The sequence below is a fragment of the Colletotrichum chrysophilum genome (assembly GCF_026319265.1).
Source record: "Colletotrichum chrysophilum strain AFK26 chromosome Unknown scaffold_35, whole genome shotgun sequence".
In the NCBI taxonomy this organism is placed as follows: Eukaryota; Fungi; Ascomycota; class Sordariomycetes; order Glomerellales; family Glomerellaceae; genus Colletotrichum; species Colletotrichum chrysophilum.
In genome coordinates, this window is record NW_026517322.1 from 231,274 (window position 1) to 248,056 (window position 16,783).

The window sequence follows — 16,783 nt, forward strand, 5'->3', positions numbered from 1 at the left end:
TTGTCACAACCGCTGGCGCCGTTTTCGGAGGCCCTGCAGCATGCCGTAGACATTGAACGCTAGATTGGTCAAGGGTGAAGTGTGGCTACTGGCCAATTCCACAACTCTTCGCACCCATTTCATTGTGGAATGAACGCGCAGCATCGTGCAGTACCGGCCTGTATCTATGTGGTAAAGATGCAGTAATGCAAACGCGACTTTTCAGATCAGCGGTGATGGATGATGATGGAAGACGTCGAGAACACCTAACGAGGTTACAAGAGGAAGAAACATTGAACAGGTCGGGGAAGGCAGCGCGCATTGGTATTAGCCGTACTCAACCGAAGCTAGACCATATGCATTGAATATTGAGAGTGATGGAGAAGAAGAAGATATGTGTAGATGCTGAGATGCTGAAGAGACAACAGTTGGTACACAAACCATATTCTTCAACGCTTGCATCGGACCTGCCTCTTAGTAGATCAGATAGTCCATAATTCTTGGCACTTGACCGACCAAAGCACGAGGCGAAATTCCGTGACAAATGCCTTAGTATCAGTCCAAACATATGTCGGCTGCAACAAGGCCCGTGAGAAGACATAGGAACTTGTTGCTGGGCGTTACCCAAAGGATTGCTTCTTCTGCTCTAAAATGTACACTTCCGCTCCCGTTCGTAACGTGATCTTTTTTTAATTAATCAGAGGTTTCACGGGTCAGCATCACCAGCCTGTCTCGCCTGTACTAACATTAGCATCATCCCATAGTCATCTCTTCCTGAAGAACCTACCCGCACAGCTCCGGCACCACCAAGCTCTCTGTCCAGTCCACCGGGGAATTCTCTCGGGTAGGAAGGCTTGTCCGGGTAGTTCAGGTAGACGACACCGCAGACACCGAGGAAAGCGGTGATGAAAGCACCGATCTGGAAAAGACCACGGCCGGTGGTAGTCCATGTGTACTCGAAGGGGGAGAACATGCCGAGCAGATCGTGGTCTTCGTGTACGGGCTCGCCGAAGTTGCGGCGCTCCTGCTTATCCCACCAGTTGCCGTGGGGGTCGCGGAACTGGCGCTTGATGAAAGGAGGGTTAATGTAGCCGCCGTTCTGCAGGATGGAGCGTTAGCCATCGTCATCCGGATCGTTCTTTCTTACACCCTGTTGCAAACGCTGCCGCAAGCGCCATTGCCAATGCAGGACCACCACTGACCATGTTGGGGTCCTCCTGCTCGGAAAGCTTCGGGTACTCGGGGTACTTCTCCTCAAGAACGCTTCGGTCGTTGAAGGAGGGCGGGAAGAAGGATCGTTGCTGGACAATGGGAGTTCGGCGGGCTGCCTGAGCAGCACCGCGGATCGTCGAGACCCGCGCAATTCGTTGGGACAGCATCTGCATGGAGACGCGCATGTTAGCATGTGTCGTTCGGCGGAGTCAATTGGGCGTGGGGCAAAGCATACCGTGGCCGTGGTGGTGGTTACGACGCGGCCCAATTGCTTGATCTTGGATGTGATGTCGTCGCAGGTCACAACCGAAGCTTTAGTCGGTTGATGATTGACTGCCAAATCCCTCGAATGTGGTTGGCTGCGGCCAGGTCGCCCTGCTGCCTGAGGCCAGTATCCAGGATGCACGCTGACTAAGGTGCAGGGGCCAGGCAGCTGCACGGGAATAAGTGGGTCATTAGTCGAGGGGTCACTTGGGCAGGTAGGAGCGGCCAGTAAGGTGCTGCACCTGCTGATTCGACTTTTCCAAGGGAGCAGCACCTTCGCAGAGTCGAGCAGCCGCGCAGCACCACTGTAGCAGGAGTCCGTCCCAAAATTCTCTTTTCGGCTAGCCCCAGGCAAGGCCGAGCAGCGTCTTTGGAAAAAATCCATCCTCAAACTTTTTTGCTGATGACGCTGGTTTTGCACACGATTTCCTTCGCAGCCGGCCACCAAGACGTGTCATCATGGTCAAAATTCGAACTAGAACTCATTGAGCATTGACAATTCCGTAGACATTAATATTGATGCGTCAGATGCCTTGTTCGTCGCGATCACGGCCTCAACTCGCGTCCGCCCCCCGTTGCTATTATGACCAAGACCGCGTCGCCCGAACCCGCGCATGCAACCCCCGAGGCCCTCGAGTCCCAACGCGACAATCAGATCGCGTCAGCCTTTCAAGATGATTCCGATCCTCCCTCATCTCCGCTCGAGTCCCTGGGATCCGACGATTTCAGGGACCAACTGACACCCAACGGTGTTGACTTCATCGGCTACGGCCCACCTTCGCCCGCCGCGCCTGCATCGCCATCATCATCATCATCGCCATCGCCCGTCCCTCCTACGCCTCCGCCCGCCCCCGCGTCTCTCGATGACGACGACGAGCGTCCCTCGAAACGACGCCGTACAGCCGAAGCCACACCCTCCAACTCGGCAGGAAAGAAGAAACAAATCTCCCCGCCATGGAAGAAAGCTGGCGCCGACGGCCCGACCTCCTACACCGAGAACGGTAGACGCAAGTCTGGCCGCATCAACACCCTGCCTCTCGAATTCCATCCTCCATCGAACAAGCGAACAACACGAGGAGCTCTTAATAGCAGTCCACCTTCCAAGAACAAGTATGCCTCTACCAACGGCCATGCGACCCCGACACCGGCGTCCGCCGGAGCTTCCAAACCTCCCTCGCGAAAGTCTACAGCCGCCAAGCCCGCCCCCCTGAACCTCAAGAAGTCGAACAGAAAGTCCATCTCGAACGAAGCCAAGGCACCTGCGCGATCAACACGCAAACGATCCCCCTCACCACCATCCCAGCCAACGAGACAATCTACAAGGCCACGGCGTGGCCGTCGCAGCTCTATCGAGGACCTCCCCACCACGACGTCGACGAGCCCCAACCGCACACGAATCAAGCTGCGCGTACCACGGTCAACGGAGCTGCCCATTGTCCATCCCGGACAGGTTCATAAGCGGCTAAAGATCGGTCCTACATTCGAGGAATACTGGGAGAAAGCACAGACGATACATGTGGATGAGGGAGGTATATACCTGCCAGAAGATGGGCCAGCCTACACTGATGAGATGGCCAAGAGGGATGCCCAAATCGTCTTACGGGTAGAAGCGGCGGTGGAACCTGGCGGAATCCTTTCCCAAGAGCGATGCTCTATCTTCGTACCCGAAGCTGAGGAAGAGCCCCCGCGCCAATGGGCCCGTCGTGACCACATGGTTAAGGCCATGACAAACTTCCGAAGGCTGATGCTACAAGAGCAGCAGAGACATCGCGCACAGGCCAAGAAGATTGCTGAGGCTTGCCGAGATGCTTGGCTTCGACGCCAACCCAAATCGGCGGAGGAGCTTGAAGCAGAAGCAAGAGACGTATGGATTGGCCGATACAGGGTTGTAGTCAAGAGCATGTTTGGCACATGGGAGAGCGTGCGATTCGAAGTCAACAGACGACGCGTCCAGGAATGGGAGGCCGAGGAGGCGCGTAGAATTAAAGCTGCGCTACAGGACGTTGTTGATCTCTCCGAGCAGAAGCTTCTGGCGCGCCAGGCCCCAGCAGACTCCGATGTATCTGACGAAGACGGTCTTCCCGACGACGACGACAACGACCCCGATGGCCTTGATAGCGACGCGGAGAACAGCCACGCATCGTCAGTTGACGCTGATGATGACGATTCGGGCGACGAGGACGACGATGTCATGTCATCATCGGACGAGGACGAAGCGGGCGAGGAGCACACTGGTGATGCCGGTGATGAGAAACTTACTCAAGAACAGCTCCGCGCGAAGTATGCCAATCTGCCCGATTTGGCTGCGGAGGAGCCCGCCGAGAAGCTCGTCAATGGTGTGGACTCCGGGGCAGACGTGAAGATAGTGCCAACAAGCGCCGCCGAAGACGACACCTCTGATGAATCGGTTGACATGGATGACGATCTTGGATCAACGGATATGGACGATAGCGACGATGGATCCGATGAGGAGAAGGGTTCCGGAGAGGAGAGTGAAGACGAAGAACCTGCTGGATTGCTTGGCATGCTCTTTGGCAAATCCGATCTGAAGAAGATGAAGAACGACGAAGCAGATGACGAAGAGTCCACGAAGAACGATGCACCTATAGTGGAAACCCCTGCTGCACAAGGCGAGGCATCCACTCCGTTCAGGGATGAAGCAGTCGATGATGAAGATGAGGTTTCTTTGATTCAGCACCCCGGCATATTTGTCGATGAGGATGAGATGGATGTCGACAAGACCATTCAGGAAAACGAGATTGCTCTGGCTGCTGAATCTGAATGCGGCTTACCGACAGAGACTGGCGTGGCAGAGTCGGAGGACAAGCCCATGGCGTCTTCACCAAAGGCTGACGCGGAGATGGTTAACGGCGTTGACCCCGCCCCTTCGACGACGAACACCACTGAACCCCCCACTGCCGATCCTGTGAAGGATGTCAATACTCCACGTGGAGACATTGAGATGGAAGATGCGCCGCCAAAACTCGATGCACCAGAAACCGCCATCGCTCCTGATTCAGAGGCTCCATCCAAACACGTGAGCCCTGATACCGACGTTGTTACTGTGCCGCCTAGCCCAGAACAGAGTCATTCGCCCCCGACGTCTGATACGAAGCCTTCCGAAGTAGACACCATGTCTCTGGCAACGCCTGGGGTGAAAGACATTGTCAGCCGCTCGGCAACGCCAGCAACGCCCGCCACACCGCAAGCCACGAAAACGGAAATCCCATTCCTTCTCCGCGGCACCTTGCGCGCGTATCAGCATGACGGATTGGATTGGCTTTCGGGTCTGTACGCCAACAATACTAATGGTATTCTTGCAGACGAAATGGGTCTCGGAAAAACAATCCAAACCATTTCATTGCTGGCCCACCTCGCTTGCCATCATGAGGTGTGGGGACCTCATCTTGTCGTCGTGCCCACGAGTGTCATGCTCAACTGGGAAATGGAGTTCAAGAAGTGGTGCCCTGGCTTCAAGATTCTGTCCTACTACGGAACCATTGAGGAAAGAAAAAGGAAGCGCCAAGGATGGAATAGTGACGATGTTTGGAACGTGTGCATTACTTCCTACCAGCTGGTCCTTCAAGATGTGCAAGTCTTCAAACGTCGCAAATGGCACTACATGATTCTTGACGAAGCACATAACATCAAGAACTTCAAGTCACAACGTTGGCGCAGCCTGCTCGGATTCAACACACATTCTCGGTTATTGCTTACGGGCACCCCATTGCAGAATAACTTAACCGAGTTATGGTCGTTGCTGTTCTTCCTGATGCCCTCCTCTGAGAACGGTGCGGGCGGATTTGCAGACTTGCATGAATTCCAAGATTGGTTTCGCAAACCAGAGTCGCAGATCCTGGAGCAGGGCCGCGATACCATGGACGAGGAGGGCCGCGCCATCATCGCAAAGTTGCACAAAGTACTGCGACCTTACCTGCTTCGAAGACTCAAGGCGGACGTTGAGAAACAAATGCCGGCGAAGCACGAGCACGTCGAGTTTTGCCGCTTGTCCAAGCGGCAGCGCGAATTGTACGATGGATTTTTGGCTCGTAGCGATACGCGGGATACGCTGTCGTCGGGCAACTATCTGTCCATCATCAATTGTCTCATGCAGCTGCGAAAGGTCTGCAACCATCCTGATCTTTTCGTGGACCGGCCCATCATGACATCTTTCCGGATGCAGAAGTCGGTGCCAGCGGAGTACTCGAGTACAGAATCCTTCCTTCAGCGGTCACTGCTGAAGGTTGAGCCCATGTCTGTGGTCAGTTTCGGGGTGCTGAACATGATTCCCACGCAGTTCGAGACGATGTCCAACACGACCGCCGAGAGGATCTCACAACTGAGTCTACACAGGGCGTTGATGGAGCTTCGTGAAGCTCAGAACGCCAGAGCCCACCTTGCTCGCACGAATCTTGACCCGTCAACCGTTGAGTCAAACATTGTCTATCTCGACAGCTTAGCTAGATGGCGTCGCTTCGAAGAGTTGCAACACAGTGTCTACCTGAACGCTCTTCGTGGCCAGCGTCGACCCATCTATGGCAAGCGTCTGGTTGACTTCCTCACTCTTGGGTTGGATCAGAGGCCAAGAAAACCTCGCCCAAAAGTTCCTTCTGAGGTTCTCAACTGGTTTGCCGAGGACTCAGACTTCCTTCGCGCAGTTATCCGCACCTCGGACGATCGTGCGGACTCGTTCCAGACCACTATTCAAAAGTTCGCTTGCGTCACTCCCGCAGTCATCAGTCGCGACATGAACGAAGTCATCTTAGGCCGGAAAGCTGCGAATGCATTCACCGACGAGGACTTGAAGCTATCTGCACCAGTTCGATGGGCCCCCTTCATACCCAAGCAGGCTCCCATCGACCCCTGGCACGAAGCCCGTATGCGCCTGAGCATTCAGTTCCCCGATAAGAGGCTGCTCCAATACGACTGTGGAAAACTTCAAGCTTTGGATAAACTGCTGCGTAAGCTTCAAGCGGGCGGTCACCGTGCTCTCATCTTCACTCAGATGACCAGAGTATTGGATATCCTTGAGCAGTTCCTCAACATCCATGGTCACAAGTATTTACGTCTAGATGGCGCCACCAAAGTCGAGCAGCGCCAAATTCTTACCGATCGATTCAACCACGACGAGAGAATTCTGTGCTTCATTCTTTCCACCCGTTCTGGTGGCTTGGGAATCAACCTTACCGGCGCTGACACCGTCATCTTCTACGACCAAGACTGGAACCCCGCCATGGACAAGCAATGCCAAGACAGATGCCATCGTATCGGACAAACGCGCGACGTACACATCTACCGACTTGTCAGCGAACATACTATCGAAGCCAATATTCTTCGCAAAGCATCACAAAAGCAAATGCTAGACGATGTCGTCATTCAGGAAGGAAGCTTCACAACAGATTATTTTAACAAGCTCTCCGTCCGCGACGTGCTTGGTGCCGAGGGCAACGACCTGGTAGACGACGCCGCTAACGCCGCCATGGACCGTCTCCTCGGCGGAGTCGACAGCGGCAGCTCACGCAACGCTGGCGAGGAACTTAAGCAGGCCGAAGATCAGGAAGACGTGGAAGCTGCTAAGGCTGCCGAGAAGGAAATTCAAGAGGATGAAGCCGACTTCAATGAAAAGAGCGCCGCACCCTCCGGGGCCTCAAGCACTCGGCAAGGCACGCCCCGCGACGAAGGCCCCAATGAGCAAAACGGACCCGGCCCCTCCGGCCTCGGTCGCTTCTCCGAGTCTGTCGCACCAGACGAAGATATCGAACACAACGCATGGGGCGAGCGTATCTATAATATTGACGAGTACATGCTCCGCACAATGGCAGAGCAACTCAAGGGCACGGCATTGGACTTGCCCAAAGATAAAAAGAAGAGCAAGAAGAAGGGTAGAGATACGCGCAAACGGTAGGCACGCGGATGAAAATCAAGTTTGTTTAAGGGCGTCTGGTGTGTCATTACTACTATCATCACATTCGCGTTTTGTGGTTTTCTTGTATTATAACGACAAAGGCATTGGGACATAAGATGGTCAGTGTAGACCTAGCATGTACATTGGTACCGGCGTGGATGCGGCATGGAGTTTTGAGGAACGGATGCCCGAGTGCGGGACATAGACGATGAACAAAATAAGAGAATCTCCAACCACTTTCATTGTCCTCCGTGAGTGTCCAACATTGTTTACATGGTCCGGTTCCGTCGAAACTTCTGCTCTGAACCTCCCGCTCGGGGACTTGGTATCCAAGACACCTCCGCGGACAGGAGTCTAGTCTTGGTCTCAAACTCGTCACCTGTCGACCTTCCTTGTCTGACTAGGCCGGGACAAGTCGTCACCCAGACGCCATCCATGTCGGCCTCCCAAGTCTCCCCACTCGCCAAGGTCATTGCATTGCTATTGAATGGCTCTCGGAGGTCAGCAAAAGTCCAGTCGAAGCGCACGGCTTGCCTTTTCATGGCTTCGTCGAGCTTTGCGGCCTCTTGGAGAATGTCGAACACTTCGTCAACGAGGCCTTTGGTGAGTCTTGTAAACGGTATGATGTGTTCGCAAGTATACCTGCAAGCTGAGCCGATCTCTTTCGATAATGCTCGCTTGCTTCTTTCCTTTGCATCCTTGGACGAGTTGATTGAGTCGACGACCATTGCTGCCGTCTCGGCTCTCCAAAGACAGAATCTTCGGCATGCCTCGATATCATGATCGCTTCCTTTGTCATTTGCTGTTGAGAATTAATATCCATATTGGAAAAAGCCATTATGGATACTTTGGTACAATGAAGAAACATACCTGGTTTTTGCAACTGCTTAGACAATTCCTTGAATGCTTTGGACATCTTCTCCCCGGCCCAAAGAGCCTCGCCAAAGACATTCATGTATATTGTTTCCCATATCAGAGCCTGTATGATATGAGGTCGCCGCCTGTCGGAACGAATATATTCAGCCGTGATATGACGGCCGCCGATAACATCTGACAAATCCTTCCACCCCTCATAGTCCTCAGAGTCGACGATCTTTCCGACGCTGGTATCGCCTGGCAACTTTCCACTGAAGTACTGAATTGCAAACCGACTAATATTGTACCGGAGCCTCGTCACGGAATCCCTGAGCTCGCTGTCTGTCATATGATAAAAACCTCTTTGTTGCGACGATTTGACCTTGTCGAGGTCAGTGGCTGCTTCCTTCCATTTCTTTCGAACAGCGACAAGAGATGTCTCTGAATCTTTTAATTTGATTTCGCATTCCGCTAGCTTGCGATCTTTCGCCTCCAACTCGGCCTCAATATTCTTTCGGCGCGAAATCTCTCTGTCGTATTCTTGCTTCGCTACAGTCTCGTGACTGGGTGTCTGACTTTCACTTTGACCAGTGTACGGGGTAGTATTCCTCTTTGGCGTGTGCGGCGGCATCTAATGTTTCTTCTCTTAGTATCCAGAGCTAGATTATGCTCCATGCTTTGGAGCAAATCAGATACTTACGGAAGCCGCCCGAATAAGTGTGGGAGGTGCGCCGCCGAACGGCTCAAGGGGGTGCTCTTTCTCGACATGAAAGGTTGAAGAGTCTTTGGAAGATTCATGTGTACTTTGAGGATGGTTCCAAGGTGAGAGCAGATGGCGACTAGCGCTGGGTTTGGGCTGTATCTCAGCTCGGTCCATGCTGGCCATCTGACGTCGTTGAATGCTTCCGCCAGGTTCACGCAAACAATCGCTCGTGTAGAAGATGAAACCACTGTCCAAGAGGCGCCGAAGAGTTTGAAGGTCTGAAAGAGCTACGAGCTGTAAAATTCTAGACACCCACTGCAGCATGAGGCGAAATCAGGCTGCATCAGTTGCAGCCTGCACAGTGTTAGCGCCACCTGACTTTTGTCTGCAAGTAGATATACAAGCTGTGCCTTTCAGGTGCCAAGTACCAAATATCCAGCCTGCTTTCCCGTGGAACATGAACCGTAAGCAGCATGCCCGAGAAATACCCGAGCCTTGTCTTTGTATGAGAGAAGCGTCCGCGTGATGAATGCAGTAATCGTGGGGGCTGGATTACGCGGTTACGCGATTCAGCCTTTGGGCGATGTCTTTGCTGTAAGAGCGTGGCGCAATGCAGGCTGTGCTGGGGCTTCCCGTAAATCACTCACACCCTCAGAAGATTCCATCTAAACGGCGTCAGATAGTCACGAACAGAGAGCGAGGCTATGAAGAATTTTCAATATATGCTATGGAAAGCAGCAGTGCTGATCATGGAGGCCGCAAAATGCAATGAGGCTGTGATTCTTCGTTGAAACTAAGTCCACATTCTCATGTGGGAGTGGTCAGCAATGGGTAACCCTACCCACGGAAGACTTGCAGCAGACAGGAATCTTCAGCGGTAACAGGCCCTCAGTCTGTGGCTCCGTCCAGCTAGACTCCATGTAATACATGTTCTTCCCGAAACGCTTTCCTTCGAACCGACATGGGCTCGATCTTTGACCCTCCTTTCAGCATACCTCTAAGAAGCAGTCTCTATCAGACAATAAACAATCATGTTTCTTGGATATTAGCAAACTTAAGTAGGTCTTTCGTCTTTCCGATACTACGCTGATTTGTAGTTGGTGGGCTGGCCAGTGGTGAAGGATATATTGGCTACGCCCTGAAGCGTCAGCCTGATGCGTACACCCTTGAGCTGCGTCGCAATGTACAGCCCTTAAAACGAGAGAAAGATCTTCTACAGCGGTAAGTCATCTGGCTGCAATATCTAGGTTCCTCGTTCAGTAGTGATTTAATCAATAGTCCTCGTGCCAGCCGTATGTTTGTATTCCTCCAGGAGGCAGCCTTCCAAGGTTTTGAGTACATATGGCGGGCCTGTCGGGACCGTCTTCAGTTGTCGTAAAATACACCTTCAGCAGCCAACTATGAAGGGGGCTGTGTTAGTCGCCAGTCTTGTTGGTAGCCACACCCTGGCACACACACACCATTCCCCCGCGAGAGCTGAAGTTTCATACGTCTCCTGCCTCATGAAGTGCATCTCAATGCTGGAAATGTGCCCTTCTGCCACATCTTCGTCATACAGTGCGACTTCTCAGACGCTATCAAAGTTGAATTATTACGAGGTATCGCTAGATTGCGTCTCAGCAGGATGGCCAGCCAAGGGCACTTCGAGGTCGTTGATGTGCCTCGGGTCGCTTCCAGGCGTCCGGTCGATAATCATGGTCCGCGGACCATCCTCGATGATCAGGCTTCTGGACCTGGATATAGAAATGTCCAGAGCTAATCCACGTACATAAATTACACTTCGCCTTCAAATCCCTTCTCTAGGCCTTTTGACCACTTACCATCCCAGACATTTAGTTTGGGACTTGAGATTCGAAATAGCTCTGCCTCGACAGCCTAGGATCCCCCCATTCTTGCCTGCGTCTTGGCTGGCTCTTCCAGTCCAATACGGAGTGTCTTTGGTTACCTTTCGGTGGAATTGGCGTATACTTAGCCATGACACAAAAGACCTGTACCCTGGAACGATCCAGCGAAAATCCAGCCCGGAGATCTGTCCAAGATATCATTCGCAACCCGCATACTACTTACAACAACGGTAATGGTGGCAGTGATACAGGCATGATGGGAGATGACAGAAATGACGACATTCTTGTCATTGGAATTGATTTCGGGACTACGTAAGACCAACGAATCTAATAAAGGGCCCCGGAGTGTCTGATTGTTCTACCGTTACTAACACGTGGAAGATTTTCTGGAGTCGCATGGTCTACTGCAGCAGACTTTGCGAGGAACGAAATCAATCTCGTCACCAGCTGGCCAGGCAGCGGGACGCAAGAGGCCAAGGCCCCCACAGAGCTGTTCTACGAGTATGGCCAAGTCATGTGGGGATACGACATTCCCCTAGATGCAGATCCGATCCGATGGTTCAAGCTCCTTCTGGTGAAAGACGAAGATTTGACCAAAGAGCTTCGAAACTCAGAGCCCCTTGTTCACGCACGCAAGTTTGTAGACGAGACTGAGAAGAAGCCAGTTGAGCTCATTGCTGATTACCTGAGAGCTTTGTTTGAGCACACTCTGTATGTGATCCGAAAGGCGCGAGGGCAGTCAGTCCTAGACGCTTTGCGCTTCCATGTTGTCATCACAGTCCCCGCCATCTGGCAGGATTATGCCAGACGAGACATGGAACAAGCTGCAGAGATGGCTGGGATCATGGATTCTCGCCCAGCTGGGCAGACGAAACTCACATTTGCACCGGAGCCAGAAGCAGCAGCTCTCTCAACTCTGTATGAGTCGGGTAGAAACCTGAACAAAGGAGATGTCTTCGTCATATGTGATGCAGGCGGCGGCACCGTGGTACGTATCCATATTTATCGTGTTTCTCGCCTCTCAAGCCCGGAACATGAAGCTAAACTATGACAGGATCTCATCAGTTATGAGGTAACAAACAACAAGCCTCTTGCCATCAAAGAAGTCGGCGAGGGTACCGGTGAGTTACTGGAGCTGCCTGGCAAACCCGTCAGACACTGACCATGACCTTTTCCAGGCGGCCTATGTGGCGGCGTCTTCATTGACAAGGCCTTTGAGAAGGCTTGTAGAGATCGGCTTGGAAGAAAGTGGGGTCGACTCAGTCCAGCTGTTATCAAGGACCTCATGAAGAAAGAATGGGAGGTGGCAATCAAGTCCACGTTCAAGCCTGACACAAAGCGTAGTAATAGGGAATACATTGTGGGATTCCCGCTAGAGACCTTCAGAACACCGTCAGACAGTTTCGACGACCTGAGCAAGCAGCCACTGATCAAGAATGGAAGGATTCATTTTCAACAGTGAGTTTCGCCACCTCAAGGAAGCGCGCAATTCCTTAGAGCTGCACAGCTAATGATGATAACGCAGATCCCACATAAAGGGGATGTTTGCAGGATCTTTCAGGGGAATCGACACACTAGTCAATAATCAGATCCGTATGGCTCTCAAGAAGAAATCGAAGGTGACGGTGGGTAGAATATGCCATACCGTATCAATTCAATCGGGCTAACGAAATAGGGTATCATTCTGGTCGGGGGACTTGGAACAAGCCCTTACTTGTACGAACATCTCAAAGACAAGCATTCGACTTCCAATGTCTCAGAGATTTTACAGTCCGGAGGAATCAAGCCGTAAGCCTCTTTTTCTCTTTTCAGGCTCTCACATCAGGAGGCTCATAAGGGAAACAATCCAGCCGAACTGCCATTTGTCGCGGTGCCATTTACAAAGGTTTCCTCGAGAAACCCTCAGGAACTATTGTACCGCCCATCGAGGTCACTTCCACAGTATCTCGTTATAGCTACGGGATCAAGTACGTAACCGAATATAACGAGGCACAGCATCTTCGAGAAGACAAAATGTGGGACGGAAGCCAGTGGCGCGCTCGTAACCAGATAAAATGGTACTTGAAAAGGGTCAGTGGGAACAGCTTCAGCGCCATTTCTCCTGAAACTGACAAATATGTAGGGAGCCGTTGTGCCCAAGAGCCCTGTTCGTTATTCGTTCTATGAGTATATCAAAGACGTGGATGATTTTGACGGCACACTCAACATAACACTATGGGTATGCGAGGAGCTCGATCCGCCAGACCGGGAAGATTCTCGAGTGAGTGCCAAATGCAAATTTCAGTTGAATGTCACGACCCCATACTCAAAGCTACCCGACTGGAGGACCGCCGACGGTACCATGGTCAAGAAACTGGGCTATGAGATTGGAATGATTCCATCCGGGGCGTCTTTGGACTTTGCAGTATACATGGATGGCAAGGAACTGATGAGCCAGGACACAAGTTACACAAGTGTTCGGTTCTAATGAGATGTCAACAACTGTTTGGTCATGTATGAAGACGCGCGACAGGAGTCTTCTTTACGGTTTTCCTATGCTGAAGTATCACCTTTTGTTCTTTTTCCTTTTTTTCGAGTTCGACCTTCACTATGCAGGGAAGCTATACATAGTTTTTTATTCAGCCAGCCTTTGTTTCATCCGTAGCCCTGGTGAAATGGAAATCTGAGTTTCGCAAATGTAAGGTATGGTAACCGCATTGCATTATGGGGTCAGCAGAAGTTAAAGTACGACATCCAAAGTTGAAGCTTATGTCTACCTCGGGCTCAACCCTTGACCAAAGAGAAAATGAGGCTCGGCGGTCGTGCACCTCGGTTGAGGGCTATTCATAGGCACACGGGCCGTCGTGGCCATCGTGAGATAGTATAAGCCGACCATGATTCTCAATGAGCATATTCAGAACTGTCTGGAGAGAAAAGGAGAACCGGACCAAAGCAGTTGTCAAGCTTTTGACACCCAATTTGGCACCATGTCTCCTCTGTCCCTGCACACTCTCTGGATGATTGAGTCGCTCAATTTGGAAAGTCTCCCTGAAATACACATGCGCCGGGTGCGAGGAATCAGGGGAACCCGAGAAGTGTTTCTTGAACAGTCCATCTCAGTTTATATCATGTCATGTCTGAACTCGAATGCCGCATATTTCCATATCGAGAAAGTTCCGGCAAAATACCTAACAGAAAGAGATGATCATCTCGTCTGCCAAACTGTGGAAGACCCTCAAAGTCACCCCGACGCAGTAGTCTTCCCCGCCCTGAAGTCCGGACGTGACGATTCCCGACCAGCACGCTTCAAGAAACATCAGACCAAAAGGTTGAACCAACTCTGGGGCTTCTCAAATCAGAGCAAAGGGACCCTTGAGCAGTGTGAACAAGACGTGACAAATGCGAGTCCGAGTACACGAGTCACTCGGACTTCCAACACCTCGGCCGACCGTGGCGGGCGAACCACTTCTAGGCTCGTGAAGACACGCATACTTCCAAGGTTGACTGAGGTGAGCATCGACAAGCCAGACATCGAGTGAAGTGTGTCACGTCTCACCAATCGGATTGGCATTACCGAGCTGGCCACCAGGTGCCCTTGCACTGGACTCTGACACCTTTCAAGCCAAGCAAACGCCATCCATCCGACGAACTGACTGGAGCCATCCGCTGGCCTGGCCACCCTCTACGATGATGACAGATTCAGTCATTCATGCAGCCATCGGTACAAGCTTAACCTTTCTCCCCTCTTACCCTCGCCTTCAGCCACCCCCGTCCTGGCATCAGATTGGTGACAAGACCTTAGCCGCGCTCAGGCACGGACCCCGGCCGTCAGAGGCGAGACCTGACGTTTGACACGACATTTGTCAACGAGATGGACCATCCACCGCACTCGGATAGGTCAGATGCAGACTGTGACAGATGATTGGCAGCTGGTCTGCGCGGCTGTTTGCATGGAAAGACAATAACCGAGGTGCTCATCGAGTTGTCTTCCCCCCTCTCATGTGCACCCATCTCTCTCGACGTGTGCACGCGCAATGACATTGACTGCCGCACTAGCGCCCTCCCGCCAGCAAAAGAAAAACGAACCTGCATTTGTGAGAAGTATGTTCCAGCTGCCCTCTTAGGAGCTAGGGGCAGTAAGGCGCATGTACGGACGGAACACCCCGAGTAGTAGCTCGGTATTTAGCGTTCCCGCACCAGCTTTGGGGGTTCCTGCAGAAGAGAAGTCAACGCATCTGCGCCACGAACCAGACCAAAAGACTGACGAACTGGTTGGTAAAGTCTGTCGATCTGTCTATACGCAGGTCATCTGGGTGGCGTTCTGGAGGTTATCGGATCGCGGGGAGCAGGCATTAACATCCAACACAAATATCTGGATGTTGGTTGCACCCGCATCAACATCCTAGCAGGTGTCAAGCTTCCCCAACCTGTCCCGGCAACGTCTCGGGACTAACCTCCCGCAGGCGATTTACAAATAGTAGAAGCCAGTGTCTTGATAGATTGGTGCCATCCGAAATGCAGATGTTGCGGCACCAGCTTCAGTTTTTGGGATCATGGTCCATCATGAACGCACACGCCGCACTGAATGAACATCAAGAAAGCTTATGACCCCCAAAAATAGAAGGGATAACCCTTCTGGGAAAAGTAGGGGCTAGGCGACTCTTCCCCAGACGACAACCTGGAAAGCTTATTGAAAAGTGTGGTTCATCATGTTGAGAGAAATTTGACGTTTCCCATTCAAGGTCCGTGACTTACTGTTTTGTTTCGTCTGATGGCCGCCAAGCCATAATTCCCAATGTCAATGACCGAGCCGCGCACCGCACGGCACGCGTTTCAAGTGAGAATGGCACCGGTTCTCGGCCACAGAGCCACACTCACAACCTCCCAAGCCGGAACACGAACCCGGGAGGTGTCGAGCTGCAGTAGCTTGAGGCGAAGATTCTGACATTCTGTTCCCGCGATGGTGACTATGACTGTTCGAGGTACACGGTTTTGCGCCGCAGCTACACTGCACGTGTGTGCGACGAATCGTACGGTGTCTGGTATCTCTTACCGTCGTGAGGTATTGGAAGCAGCTCGGATGAAGGAAGCTGCGTCAAATCATGTAGGCCGCGGGAAGGAGACACATTCGCGGCGTTCGCGGCACAGTCGAAGAAGTCGTATAATAAGGACATGAAGTTCTGGTCTCAGTCAGTCTTTCTTCCTTCCATCTCATCAGCATCTACAGCTTCTTATCTTCCAAAGCATCTTCTAGATACCAAAGCATTCGCTTCAACAATACTCGAAAAGCCTTCGCTTCACAACTCAACACACAAATCACAATGCATTTCACCAACGTCTTCGTCCAGGCTCTGATTGCCGGCACTGCCATCGCTGCTCCCGCTTCCCTCGTCAGCAAGCGTCAACTCCAGACCATCCAGGGTGCTCTTACCAGCGTCCAGGACTCCCTTGGCAACCTTGACACCGCCGTTAAGGTATGCTTCATCATCATCTGCTGTATTCATCCAGACTAACAGTCTCTAGGCCCTCTCCGCCTCTGACCCCAACTCTGCCGCCAACCTCCTCGATGCCTCCAACAAGGTCCAGACCAGCTTGAAGCAGGGCACCCAACAAATCCAGGGCGCCCAGGAGCTCTCCCTCACCGATGCCCTCACTCTTCAGCAGTCCGCTGGCGGCCTGACCACCGCCGTCCAGACCGCCGTCACCGATCTGACCAACAAGAAGCCCGAGCTTGACAAGCTCGGCGCCACCTCCGTCGCCGTTGACCAGCTCAAGCAGCAGAAGGCCGTCGCCGGTGACTTCAGCACCGCCGTTGTCTCCAAGGTCCCCGCCATCGGACAGAGCATCGCCCAGCAGTCCGTTGATCAGATCAACCAGTCCCTTGACGGTGGTATCCAGGCTCTGTCTGCTGGTGGTGCCCAGCAGGGTGGTGCCGGTGGCGCTGCTGCTCCCGCTGCTCCTGCTGCTCCTGCCGCGCCCGCTGCTGGCAACGAGGCTGCTACCAACAACGCCGACTTCAAGACTGAGGTTATGCCCCAGTAA

At 52.6% G+C, this 16,783-nt stretch overlaps 5 protein-coding genes across 5 annotated transcripts; 4 read left to right on the forward strand and 1 right to left on the reverse strand.

Annotated features, from left to right (window-relative positions):
* Nucleotides 1-685: 685 nt before the first annotated feature.
* Nucleotides 686-1,376, reverse strand: COL26b_005305 (uncharacterized protein; the record flags this gene model as incomplete). The annotated part of the gene is made up of 3 exons (XM_053178157.1): nt 686-715; nt 767-1,078; nt 1,182-1,376. 3 exons carry the CDS (start codon nt 1,374-1,376, stop codon nt 686-688), a joined length of 537 nt encoding a protein of 178 aa, XP_053037932.1.
* Nucleotides 1,377-2,038: 662 nt separating this feature from the next.
* SWR1 (swr1 complex component) lies at nt 2,039-7,360 on the forward strand (the record flags this gene model as incomplete). Its single annotated transcript, XM_053178158.1, has 1 exon — nt 2,039-7,360. The coding sequence occupies one exon, from the start codon at nt 2,039-2,041 to the stop codon at nt 7,358-7,360; it is 5,322 nt and encodes a 1,773-aa protein (XP_053037933.1).
* A 3,658-nt stretch (nt 7,361-11,018) lies between these two features.
* COL26b_005307 (uncharacterized protein) lies at nt 11,019-12,224 on the forward strand (the record flags this gene model as incomplete). The annotated part of the gene is made up of 4 exons (XM_053178159.1): nt 11,019-11,074; nt 11,144-11,750; nt 11,817-11,883; nt 11,941-12,224. 4 exons carry the CDS (start codon nt 11,019-11,021, stop codon nt 12,222-12,224), a joined length of 1,014 nt encoding a protein of 337 aa, XP_053037934.1.
* A 551-nt stretch (nt 12,225-12,775) lies between these two features.
* Nucleotides 12,776-13,229, forward strand: COL26b_005308 (uncharacterized protein; the record flags this gene model as incomplete). The annotated part of the gene is made up of 3 exons (XM_053178160.1): nt 12,776-12,832; nt 12,885-13,022; nt 13,074-13,229. The coding sequence occupies 3 exons, from the start codon at nt 12,776-12,778 to the stop codon at nt 13,227-13,229; spliced, it is 351 nt and encodes a 116-aa protein (XP_053037935.1).
* Nucleotides 13,230-16,062: 2,833 nt separating this feature from the next.
* Nucleotides 16,063-16,783, forward strand: COL26b_005309 (uncharacterized protein; the record flags this gene model as incomplete). The annotated part of the gene is made up of 2 exons (XM_053178161.1): nt 16,063-16,215; nt 16,265-16,783. 2 exons carry the CDS (start codon nt 16,063-16,065, stop codon nt 16,781-16,783), a joined length of 672 nt encoding a protein of 223 aa, XP_053037936.1.